Source organism: Xylocopa sonorina, chromosome 7 (assembly GCF_050948175.1).
Source record: "Xylocopa sonorina isolate GNS202 chromosome 7, iyXylSono1_principal, whole genome shotgun sequence".
NCBI classification, from domain to species: domain Eukaryota; kingdom Metazoa; phylum Arthropoda; class Insecta; order Hymenoptera; family Apidae; genus Xylocopa; species Xylocopa sonorina.
The window spans coordinates 5,505,792-5,519,084 of record NC_135199.1 but is presented as its reverse complement, the minus strand read 5'-3'; the positions used below and the strand labels follow the sequence as shown (position 1 = coordinate 5,519,084).

General features: G+C 48.9%; 1 protein-coding gene and 1 long non-coding RNA gene across 4 annotated transcripts in view; one reads left to right on the top strand and one right to left on the bottom strand.

The window, feature by feature from the left end:
• The window catches only part of LOC143425085 (uncharacterized), a 286,080-nt gene that overhangs the window by 268,975 nt on the left and 3,812 nt on the right, over window positions 1-13,293 (top strand). For all 3 annotated transcript variants that reach the window (XM_076897576.1, XM_076897577.1, XM_076897578.1), the window contains 2 exons: window positions 1,054-1,369; window positions 4,792-5,003. In XM_076897576.1, coding sequence (XP_076753691.1) covers window positions 1,054-1,369; window positions 4,792-5,003 — 528 coding nt within the window. The remainder of the gene's footprint in view (window positions 1-1,053; window positions 1,370-4,791; window positions 5,004-13,293) is intronic.
• On the bottom strand, window positions 6,885-7,294 carry LOC143425211 (uncharacterized). Its single transcript, XR_013102016.1, has 2 exons — window positions 7,174-7,294; window positions 6,885-7,104 (listed from the first exon to the last, which is right to left on the bottom strand). It is a non-coding gene; the product is annotated as an uncharacterized LOC143425211 (long non-coding RNA).

The window sequence follows — 13,293 nt, the reverse complement described above, 5'->3', positions numbered from 1 at the left end:
CTACACGAATCTCAGAGTATGCGACTTATGAACGATTGATGAAGAGCGGAGACAAGTCCATTTCTCCTCCCCTTCGTGACTCGAAACGTGAATCATAGAATCAGCATATAATCGGCGTTTCTTTCATTTTTATCAACATTGTAACTGGTCGACGGATAAAATGCATGCATAATCGACCGTGCTCCGTTCGCCTAGTTTATGGGCTACGAACGAACAACCGTCTTAATACATTTTCGATCGAACAGAACCAGCGATGTAGATTCAGAGATACGCGTAAAAATAAAGTGGAACAGTGCAGGCTGTAAATAAGAAAAATGTAGCTATTAAACGCGGCGTATAATCGTAACCGGTGCAACTTTTTACGCGGCGTATTTCAACAGCCTGTGAAACGATTGAACTTTCAGTAGAGTTTTCTTCTAAACCCGGAGGAAACATCGTCCGCCGGCCCGTGAATTGTAGATTAGCAGAGTTTATAACCGAGATTTACGACATTGTTGCACGGGTGCCGTGGCACGTCGGCGTAAATCGTACGTTTAAATAATATAGTGGAAAAACTGGGCGTTAATAACGACCGTCTCGTTAGCCTCTTCGAGCGTTCGCGAGGAGAGCGTTCCCTCCTAAAACACTCTGTACGTGTCATCCGGCTTGCGAGACGTTCCACGATCCTACAAAATATAGTAATTAACCGGTATCGTTGGCGAGCCGAAACTTTATTCCACTGGTACGCGTCAGCCATTTAACTAACGATCCCTCGACCGTTTACCGAGCACGAAACACACCACAGACCAAATTGTACGGTACCGATATCATGTATCTCCAGTATCGCTCGTATTTTATTGCATCGCGTAGAATCGTTCCAGGCGGAGGCAGCGATTTTCGATGCACGCGTTTTGGGGATGAAGTTACGCGATCCTCCGCGTCCCTCGTTTCCCATCCGAACAGGGGGCGCTAGCGAACAAGGGGATCTCGATCGACGCGACAAAAGACCATTTCCAGCTGCGTGTCGTTCCCGGTTGGCCGGCTAATTAATATCCCGCCCGATTTTTGTTGCAGTCTCGCCGCCTTTGCCGCCGCTGGGTGAAACAGCGTGGGAGAGGAACCGGGAACGGGAGCGGGACCGCGAGAGGGTGCGAGAGAGGAGCACGGAGAACGAGCACAGGGAACGGCAGCAAGAGAGAGAATCAGGGATCAGGGAGAGGGAGCCGCGGGATCGTGAAAAGGAACGAGATTGCGATAGGGAGTGGCAGAGGGACAGGGAAAGGGACAGAGAGAGGGACGTGTCGGTCCGCATGATGGAACCGTTCGATCCTGTCTTCGTTTCACCATCGGCGGCCCTGCTCGCGTTGCAGAGGATAAAGGAAACGTCCCTGTAAGTACTTTTACCGATCGTATCGCGCGGTACCCGCGGCGAACCGGGCACCGATTTTTCCTGGCCATCCCCCTCCTCCCCCTCCCTACCGATAGATGTGTACCGGCGGACCGCGCGCGCACCTTCGTGCCAGCAGCTTTTTTTGCTCCTATAAGGGAGCAACAGGATGTGCTCTATTACCGAGGGAAGCGGAACGCGCGGTAAACGATCGCTAACTTACTTCTGGAAACAATCGTTGAATCTCTGCGGCTCTACGCGTAATTACTGACTTCTAAGTCTGTAATATATATCTTTTACAGTAATTGCAACGCGATTGAAAATGCTGCTGAATTTGCGCAGAAGTGTCGGTGATCGTAGTCGTTTAGGGATGTTCAAGCGAAAATCGAAGTGAAGATTTCCATACTCTGACATCCGGCTGGCTGTAGCTGACGTTATTATCAATTTACAATATGTCAAAAACAGCAGGATATCGCGGCTGGTCGGTCACAGTCCGTTGGCTACGTGCCGTCGTATTTCATCGAATGCACAACCACTTCGAGGGTTAATAGGACGAGATCGTGTACCCGCTGTAAATCTCGTTTAATTTGCCCTCGCGCGGCCGCTAGTACCTTTTGCCATTGTCGGAGCGAGCGTCTCGATCTCGACGGAGACCAGGCTACGGCGCTAGAAAACATAGTAATCTCGTAACACTCCTGCCTGGCGCGTTAACAGACCTCCTCGTTTAATATGGCGCGTCACGATTTCTTTTCGCCGCTTTGTACGTCGCCTGGATAATTTCAGCCCGCCTTTTTCACCTCGCGATGACAGACGATGACATAACAGTCTATCCGTCTATCGTGGAACGAAGGCCCCCTTCGTCGTTCCTCGATGTCGATGACTTTATTAGACCCTCTGAATGGTCCACGACGTTCTAAACTGGATCGATATCTCTCGCTGAAATTATTATACTCCTCAGCGTGGTAAAATCTTGGACACGCGTGTTCCATTTTCTCCAGAATTCATAATCGAGCACTCCTCTCGATCGTCCACGATTTTTCGCGATGAAGTGATCGATATACTCTGCCTGGAAGCGAATAATTATTCGCGACCAGAGGCTTAATCAGAAATGCGAACGCTAGAATGGCGCGCGAACGGTTTTTGCAGGCAGTCTCGATTTTGACCTAACCGCGGAACGAGCGCAACCAGCGTACCTTCGCCCGTTTGGCAGCGGCGATACCAATAATGGCACCCGGCTGGTCGTATCCGTAGATCACGCGTGCCATGAAAGCGTCACCGGCACCACCGGATCGAGGCCTGTCTCCTCGTGTCCCAATGCCGTTAACCGATAGTTATACTTCACGTTTCTCATAAATCTCGCGGCGGTTCGTTGTCTGTTTCCGTCACGGCGTACATACGCGCACGATTCCCGCGACTTCCACACGCACGTGTACCACGCACCGTTGTACATCGGTACCCGCATGTCAGGGCCCCCCTGCGGAGGAACTGCCGCGAGCTCGCGGCAATACTTCACGACAAATGTACTTTCCAGTTCCTCCTTCGCTTCCACGGGTTCGCCGTGAGCGCGCGCGCGCGCGTTTACGGCCTCGTCTTCGGAACAATGATCCATTTGGTAATCCACGTACGTACACGTTGGGCGTTCGAGATTTCGACGCCGCGTCGTTGGAAGCTGATGGAATTATCGCGATATAAATTGCTTAGGAGATTCCGTATCCTCGACATCAGGGACTGTGGGAATATTAATTGTTCGCGAGAGGGTGCGCGCGCCTGTCGCTACTACCGTGGAGAACCATGGCGGAATCGACGATGGAGAGCAAAAACGAAACGGGAAGGCGGTCAATTGGTGGGATACGCGCGAGTGACGTGCGAAAGCGATTAATTATCGTGCTAAACGGTGGGCTCGATGCTTATTGTGCATCTCGCGGGAGAGTTTTGTTTCTCAATCGCGAATAGATCGTCGAGGTGGTAGCGAGCCGGATTATCGCGAGTAGAGGCGGATTTATGCCAGTTTGAGTGAGCCAGCTGCGGGTCTGGTTTGCGGCGCGAACCGTGCGTGGTCTCGATGAAATATTGCCTAGCTGAAGATGCGTCATTGGTACTATCCGTACTGTTTAGTCTTATTCATCCTCTTCGAGTAGAAACGCGCGTCCCCATGTCATTTTCAGACAGAAAGAACACTCTGGATCGATGAGAATTACTGCTCGCGCGATTCACGTTCGCCAGGTTACGAGGTTATCAATTTTGCAACAGCTTTCGAGGGACGGCGCACGCGTTTTGGCGCTGTCGCGAGAAAAGTGGAGCATCGCGTCAGTCAAATCGTTCAATACCTTAAATTATTATCGTTTAACAGCTGCTCGCTTCGACAGCCAGTTTACCGAGACAATCGACCATTGCGTACGAATTTTGCCGCGGAACCAGTTTCACCGGGCGTCAAGTGGCAAGATTGATCGACCCGTCGCGTCTCTGTTCTTTTTACTGGCCAAGGACCAAGTTGAACAACCGGTGCATTATATTTATATTTATTGGAGAAATCGTACTAGTTGCCAGAATTTTCGACGAAGACCTTTAGATGGAGATGAAATCGTGAAACCTTTATTGTCGTCGCTGAATGAGTTCTTTAAGGTTCACCATTTATATTCCGTGTACGTCGAAGAGGAGGGATGCATACGTTTACAGATTTTCTTTTCGCGAAAGCCACTCATCCGTCGAGGGTAACCGATTATTAGGCACATCGAAATCTATGAACCCGTTATGGAAAATCACAGGTCACTCCGACATGTGCGGCTGATTGACAGCTCTGTTAATACGACCGTGCAAATCGCGCATCCCGTTAAAAGATCCGCGGACTGACGTTTCATTGCCCCGCGCACGCTTCCACGTAACCGGGAAGATTAACTTAATGACCGCCGGTTCTACCCTCCTCCTCTCTACCAGACATCCACCGCCGTGTTATTCATAAGGCGAACCCTTACCCTCGAATGTACGTATTTGTTCCGCGACCGTTTCACGTCGCAGCCAATTTCGTGTCCGCGGAACCGGTCATAACGCATCGGAACACATCGATCGATGAATAATGGATGCCAAAAACTTTCTGCATAAATCCATGCCGATTGCGACTCGGCCTCTGTCGATTCTTCTCGAAGGACGAGACGCGGAGGCCGCGTTAGTCGCGCAAAAGATAAAATAACGATGAAGACGTCTTATCCATATCTGAATTGAAATCGCCACGGGCGATCCATCCTCCAATTCTTTTTTTTGCCATCCCTCCCTTCGTACGTCGTAATCGACGATGCTTGTCCAGGGATCGCGCGCAATTTCGGTAGTTAAGGCAGCAAAAAAGTCGCTTTCTTCGATAAATCGCGGCTAAAATGCTCGACTACAACGATGTCTAGGAGTTTGAAGAAGATGTTCGTTCGAAATTTCAGGGTGTTCCACAAGCGTCCCGCGCTCGCGGCTGGGATTGGTATCAGCGCCAGAGGAAACTCCGGGGTCGCTGGAAACGGGGGTAGTTTAGCGGTGGACAACGAATGCGGCGACGCGCTCAAGAGACGCAAGGTTCACAGATGCGACGTGGCGGGCTGCGACAAGGTGTACACGAAGAGCTCCCACCTGAAGGCTCACAAGAGAACCCACACCGGTAAGTTGTTCGACGCGAGCTGAAACTATCCGCCAATCATTGAAACCTTCTCGTTCTGTTCGCGTTAGGGTCTTGGAGCAAACTGACATTATCGAAGCGCGAAAAGAGAGGAAAGAGAGTGAACTCTCTATTGGCCGATGAATCACGCTCATTCAACTCGCGATTCAAGGGTTAATACTTTCATTGTCCCCCTAAACGGTTCATAGTCTACCGATGATTCACGCATGCTCGTCACACCGATCTCTGGCGTGGAGCGCGATGTTTCGTCACGGTGAACGTCAGAGCCGGTCCTTTTTCTCTCGCCGTAAGGAATCGCGCCGGTTCATAGGTGACGTTACCGTTCCAAGGTGACGCAGCGAGGTGTGCGCGCACAATTACGAGAGAAAAAGCCCGTCGAGCGCGTAACACTTCGAAGAAGGTACCTACCAGCGAGCAGAGGCTAATTGCTGGGACAATATCCGCGTGAATACTCGTCGCGATTCCGCGAACTCGCGTTTCTTTGCGTTTCAACTGCTTCACACTTGCCCCGTGCGTTCGATATTCCCCGCGACCCGACGCGGATAGTAAAAGGAGATTCCTCTTTTTCTGTCCGCACGGTTCCAGGCCAGACTCTTACAGTGGCTGTTCTCAGTCATTAAGCGATCTTCCCACGTTAACGCGGACAGGAATCCGGCGGTTATTAACAAATAAACCAGCCGCGAGTCGTGCCGATAACGATAATGCTTAACTCTGAAATATCGCCGATGGCTTTAAGCCGGCCTTGTCGCCTGTGGACGGGTCAAGCAGCCGCGACCTCGAACCATTACTCATCGACCATCTATGATCCCCCAGCCGAGATACTCGAACGGGGAAACCTAACCGTACAGAAGTCGCGCGTTGATCACGCGTTGAACACGTGAATAGCCGCGTGATTCGTGGTATTTTTATCGATACCCGCCGCGCGTTCGACGGAGGAGGATTCGGTGTTCCGATGTTGTTCGCGCGGCGACGCTCGCCGGATGCCAGGCATATTCGTCCCATAGAAGGGATTTTTCGCGCTGGGCACCCCGATTGGTGGTGGCTGCGGAGGCGAGCGGAGGGTCAGGGGTCCGTGGCATTCGCAACGGCGCGTTAGAAACGTATTGACCTGGGCGCCGTTTAGAAATTCGACGGTACGACCGAGGCGAGTTGCAACGCCGCTGCTCGCAGTTGCGTTATCCGTCGAGCAATGCATTTTTTCAGCCGCAGCCCCCGCGTTTCGTCGGTACACTGGTACCCGGCCATTTATTATCGCCTGGCGAGAGAACCTGGAAGAGAGGTCGCGCCGCTTCGCTCCTCGATGGTACCCACAGAGGTCCGCGCATACGTGTACGGAGCGTCGAAGGAGCCGCGGCTCGAAGAATTTCCGGTGGATAGGTACCTTCGCGAAGGCATCGCCGCCGTCTAGAGAGCGCTGAGTCGGCGGGGAGAGGGCGTGGTCGTGAGAACCAGGATCTTTTGTCTGGTCCATGGTTCAACCAAGACGGTGTAACCGCGGTGCTCAACCTGGCCCGACGCAACCGCCCGTGGGATCTCGACTGCGAAAAATCATCGCCCCGACGCGTTCCTAAGCGACGTGGCTTCGGGGGACATAATGGAACGTGGGACTTCCCTTCCTACTTCTGTGCACCTCGAACTTTCCAACAATAGGCTTCTGCTCCGTCGTACTTGCAATTAGCCGACGCATGGAAATTAAAACTAGATGGACGATCGTGCGGAGAAATGCTGTACGGTTTTAGTGTATGCGTTGCTCCAACGGTGGCGAGTAACGCGTTAAGTAACAGCGATGCGTTCGATCCAATTTTCAAAATTATACTTTATTGTATCACCATTTTTTTTTTGAGTTTTCACTGCTGATATTAGTTAGTAGAGTTGTACATATATGTTCGTCCGCGTGCTGTTGGCTCTCGTATTTCCGTGGTCGTAGGGTCGTGACATTCGAATCGTACGGTTTATTAAGATTTACCAGGCTTTGGACAGTCGTAGTCGCTGCAGCCCAGGAAACCGCTTTGGTGACAGTAACACACTTTGCACCCGTCGTGGATCAGCGTGCCTGGCGTGCATTTCGTCTCTGTCGTTGTGTCTGTTGTCGGGCAGAAATTGAAGATAAAGAAAACGGAAGCCAGAAAGCGTAGTGTCGCGAGAAACTTACCGGCTGGATGCGGGGCGGGAGCAGCTAGCGCTCCTACGAAAAGCAGCGCGAACAGAAATGCGAACAATTTGAGGGACATGGTCTCTAGCGTGCGACTTCCTTCTGATAACTGCACTACCAAACCGATCTACCGACTTTATATACATTTGCAGTCCACGTTTTTTCTCGCCACTGCATCGATAAGCTTCGATGTTTAACTTGACTTTATTCGCCGTGGCTTTTTTCTTGCAAACGCGGTATTTATACGCTCCCCTTCCAATATACTTTGGAGTATTGCTATAACCTCATTCGTATATTACTGTAACGGGAATGAGAATGATGCATTGGCCCGGAGAAACAGGAGATAACAGTAAACGGGGAAGGGGTGTAAGTGTACTAGGTTCTACTCGAGGAAAACATTTATAAATACCGGATTGTTATTTTTATACGAGGCGTCGTTTCGTAATCTCTCGTGCGATGAGCGTCACTAGCCAATAAAATGGGACTGAAGACACAACATTGTTCTGTCATTAACAAGTAATCGATCGTATTATAAAAGACTTACACTCTAAACGTATTTTAATTTGTTTACCGTACAGTTTCTCTATGACAGTGGGAGTTTCGTAAGGATATCATGCGCCACGGCAATGGGCAACAAAACGTTCATAGGCAATGCACACTTTAGGGATTTTATTGGTTAGTAACAATATAACGATACGAAGCAGTAATTCATAGTTATGGGACTTGTAGCCATCCAGTTTCTCTTTATTTCGATTTCCAATAGACGATAACTTGAACAATTTCTGTGATCAAACGTCTATTCGATACCATCTACTTTTTGACAGAGGCTCAGGGTACATATCAGCATTCCACTGTTACAGTAGCATCTATTGCATCCATCGAATGTGGTTTCACCAGGTGTGCATCTCTGCTCGCTCGATTTCTCTACTGACAGTTATAACATTGCTGATCAGCGAAGGAAAAACAGCAAACTGGCGTTACTTAAAGTATCGTGACTTACCAAGTATACGTGGACCGGCCAACGATCCAACGACAAGCAGTAAGAAGAGAAAAGCGAACAATTTGAGGGACATGGCTTTCCACGTGTTCAGTCCTTTCTACTAGCTACAGAATCACAGCCACCGACTTTATATACATTTTTAATCCCCCATACTTCCCTCGCGGTGACGATAACCTTCTCGACTTCCCATTAAGTGTTTTATCGACGTTTCGATTTGATACGCGTCCCTTCAAGGCTACTTTACAAGTTGTTTCAGTCAGACACACGCGTCTACCTATAATATACGGCTCACTCGACGGTTGTCGTTGGAATCCGTGGAAATACTCGGACCCGTGCACGATTTCAGCTTCTAAATAACCGAAGCTGTTACGAAACGATTTTACTCAACGTCCACCTCTCTAATTTCTCGATTGTCAAAATCGGAATTAGAAGATCCTAACAGGTCGATAAAACAATGCCCTCAGGCGGAAGTCGTTAGTTTGCTGCATACAACGTGGTAACTGTCACAGCAAGTAGCATCCATTCATTAGAAGAGTGGCAAAGAATTGGTTGTAAAACTGATTGCTTAGCTCGCCTTTATTTTCTCATTGAACTACGTCTCGACTACTTTATTACATTTACGATATTTTAGTCGACTCGTGTGTAGTTAAAAAAAGACGAAATTTCACTCGAATACTAATTCGTTCGAACAATACACGAGGCTAATCGATACAACGAGGATAGAAGTAAATTAATCTGTGGACGAAGGAGGTCAGACCATACAGCAGGAATGTTTCTCAGAAGGCGCTGATAAATAATCGACAGTGTTATGAAAGACTTTCGGGGAAAGCATCTGTTTCCTCAATCTCTGGCGGATCAAAAATCAGAGATCACGCGCGATCGAACAGTGTCCTCTGGCAGTGCGCTCCATTAGTTAGTCGTGATATTCCAATAGTGACGTGCGCGTGTTACACAACTTCCAACGATCGCAGGCCCCAAGTGCTTAAAAAAAATTCCTTTCGAGAAGGACGAATCCGCGTGTCACAGTGTCAACGACCGCTCGTTTCACGAAATCCTGGTAGCGCGATTTATCTCTGCGAAGTGCCATATACCGATGTACACCCACGATCGTACGGTGTGTCTCGCGTAGCCTGGTGCTCGCTGTAATAATTGTTTCAACGAGTGTGCCGGGGAGCACGTACGTAGAAACGGGTACCAGCGAGTCTATCCATCATTCTAACACCGCGGCATTATGCAGCCATCGGGATATCTTCTACGAGCGGCGGATACCGCGGCGCACTCGATGTGGGAAATGCCAATTCATTGATTACCGTAATTTCTGCCATACCGCGGCATAAATCGTTCGACGCGGTTCGTGGTTGAACGATCGCGCCGTTTGCTCCCAGAAGCGATCGAATTTGTCTCGCGCGCTACAACCGATCGCACGGCGAGCTCGATGCGGTGTTATCAGGTGCGCCACGGCACTTTCGCTGAACAACCATGCGTGCGATAACACGAGCACTCCTGACGCGCGATGCTGGCGATTAATCGAGGATAAAGCGTAACTCTCGCGCTGCAATGATAAACGAAACGTATCGGATCGAAAGGATCGAGGCCAGAGGTATCGTTTGTTTGATCCCAAGTCGAATCGTCGATGGGCGCGCGCGGTCCAACGGGTCGAAAAGAGGAGAACGAAAGGGTGAACCCACTGAATCGCAGCGGCTAACCGTGATTGATGATTCTCACGGGTCGTACGGTAAAATTTGCATCGAATTTATATCGTGCCGCTCGCAAACTGTATAATGGAGTAATAGCGGTCCGCGGCTACCGCTTTCGGTACCGTGTATCCCCTCGAACACACGCCAGGAACATCGGCAGCTACATTGTACGGCCATAGGGGAGGAAATATTACGAGGATACGGTAAACGCCGGCTACAGATCTTTATAATAACACTGAAGCGTTCGCGGAGCGTTGATCGAGGCGAAACACCCTGGCCACACCACCGGGTATCGCTAATAAATACTTTAATCCTCCTCGGTTATTATCCGAAAGTTGCGCGCGTATCGTGCGATCGAACCGCCTCGGTGAATATCGCAGGTGAAAAATTCGACTAATCCAGTCGCGACGTGAGAACCGCTTGATAAGATGCCGTGATCCTTGATGGACAGCGGCAGCTACGTTGAGATCTCGTGTATTAATTAAGGCGTATTAGCCTGAGGGCATCGGCTAGACGACGAGGGTCGATCGGTTCCGCGTATCGAGGGATAACGCTCGATCCTTCCGCGGATCTGATCGGGATTGGATCTGTCGTTAACGACGCATTTCTACAGAGTTTGAATACAAAATCATTTTATCTAACGTGTATAAAGAAATATAATATCGCCAAACGTGATCTTCCTTTTTAGTGATTATAGTAAACTACGTAAAAAAGTGCATCAAGATCATTAATAGTGAGCAACAGTGTAGAAGTTGCAAAAGGATATTTTGTGTTTTGAAGAAATTTCAAGGAAATCGTTTTTAATTTCCCTCTTATCCCCTTTATCATTGATTCGAGCCGCGATTATACTCGTCCGTGGATCACAATTTCCTGATCAGCAGGAACCGTATTCTCGTTATCTCAGGTGGCCGTTCTGAACGCGGTTTTAAATTAAATTCCTTTTTTCATTTCGCTTCAGCCGCGGTCGACGAATTTCGGTCGATTCCGCCACGGGTAATTTGCCACGATTATCGGCAACGCGATTATTATCGCGGCGATCGGAACGTGGATCTTGATTTCGTTTCGTTCTTGTTTCTTTCCCTCTGGAGAAAAGAGAAAGGTCGGTAGTCGTTGGTATCGTAGGTGAATGAAAAAGGGGCGACGACCCACGCCCTCGTTTAATTTTTACACCGAGCTCGCCGTGGCTGCGCTCCAAGAATTTTAGCCATCCGCGGAATGGTGTTCTCGCGGGAATTAACAATGATACGCGTCCTACGGTTCGCCGTGAGAACGAACGAATTCAATAAGTTAATTAGCTGTTTAAACAAACTAAGTAACAATAAATGCTAAACGCGCGCGTTTCGAAAGGAGCCACGTACACATACCGGGAAGGTAGCAACGATTTCTCAGCGGGTAACGCGTTAAAATTCATTAGTTTCCCCGGTCGGACTCTCTTGTCGGTGGAACATTAATTGAAGTTGCCCGGAGATCAAAGGTACACACGGTTCTACATTTATTCGCGGTGAAACCGATTTCTCGCGGGACGGACACAATTAAAAGCGGTTCCCAACGAAGGCTTGCATATTATATCGTTGACAGGCACGCGCGATTATTTAAATCTTTGCGCTCGAGGGCACCGGACCGGAACCATTTAAAATTTGCTTTCAAACTGGAGAGTTCAACGGAGACAATATTATCGAATCAATATGCAAATAATTTTCAGTTCATAACGTAAGGAGAAAAACAAATCGCAATAACTTTGCTCGTTCCTATAATAAATTGCAAGCGTTATACGAATAGTAACGCTGTTACGTTTTCTTTCGAGCGTAAACAGTTAAAATTCCCTCCGAACGAAGAACACCCCGCTCTCGATCCCACGATTAGGTAACTCGTTGAACGCGTATCGCCGTCGCGTTCCATTAAACCGCGATAACGGCGTAAATAATGAATGACGCGTAATGATCGCGATTAAATTGAATCGCGCGTACGCGAGTTATTACCAGCCGGCGGTATTTCTTACCGCTAACGAGTGTTGTTATTTGCAAGAAGCCGCGCGCCGCGGGAGGAGTAGCTCGAGGGCGCATTAGGCGGACGCCACGCAGAGTGGTCACCGCCTGTCCCTCTACCTCAGCGCCACGTTTCGTTCTTCCCCCTTTCCAGCCGTTTCCTCCTTCGTTTTTCCACGACCGCCACTTGTCGGTTCGTTGCTCGTTACCGACACGCACCGCGACGCACTGTCTACGCGCTTACCTGCCCAGCTTTCTCACCGGACACTCGATGTGATAATTGTGCCGGCTAAAGAATTGAATAGCTCCAGTCGCTCGATTGCCAGACGAGAATACGACGCGGGTTAATTAGACGACTTTAAGGAAATTTCGCGTCTCTAAATTTAATATCGGATGTATACTGTTGTTATAAAGATGGTCAATTTTTGGACAATATTTTGAAGTTTATTTATGAGTTTTAGAGTAGTGGTTTTCTGTAGAGTTTTGTTATTGGTTCTCCTGAAAGAACGATATGATCTACGCTTCATCGATGGAAACAGGACGCTGTGGGTGCCACTGTTATCAATTGATACAGGATATCGCGCCGGTTACAGCGATAAAAATCAAAGTTTACGTCTCGAACAATCGCGCGATCTCCTTCACGCTTCCTGAAACATTCATCATCCGCACCTGGCACACGGGAAGTTTGTTCACCCCGAGCGTAGGGGAAGGTTCATTCATCTTTACAGCACTTGTCGCCCACATAATTACATATCACGGGATTGTCCGGAACAGGCGTGAGACACGTCCCAGCGAGACGCTGATAATTGCCAAAGATACATCCGAGCGCGTTTCTTAATCACCACGCCGGGAGATCAGCGGATGATAATGCGAGACGCGCTCCCCTCGTCCGAAAGATCGAGCGAACGAAATACGGCTGTCCGCGGTGTCATCGATGCGGGAGCTCCGTAAAATATCGTCCAGGGTCTCGGCTCTCGAGGATCTATCCGTAAGAGCATCGCGCGCCTTCCTCCTCGTTTCTCTCGTGAACGATACAAACCGATCCTTACGCGAAGTCGACGCTGCGCGTTTGTGTTACGCGCTTCGAAGGAAGAGAAAAGTCTGTGTAAAAAGTAGCAATTAATTTTGTCATTCTTAATTTTTGTCTGCCAAACACTCGTTTCAGTAAGTATTTTTATACCATCCAGACTGAATAAGAATGAAAGTGGCCACTCACGATCTGTCGTTTAATGATTTCTTTGAAAGTAAGGAAAAGGTTAAATGTCACGTGGCCGTAAAAGTCTCGCAATAAACCGTTCGAATAAAAACGAGGAACAATGGAGACGCGTCTCGCTGATGAACAAATTTATGCTGTATTAAGACGTCTATTCTTTTTACCATTTCAAAGAAACATCAATAACGGAGAATCGTAAATGCGTGGACAATTTTCGGGCCGCTG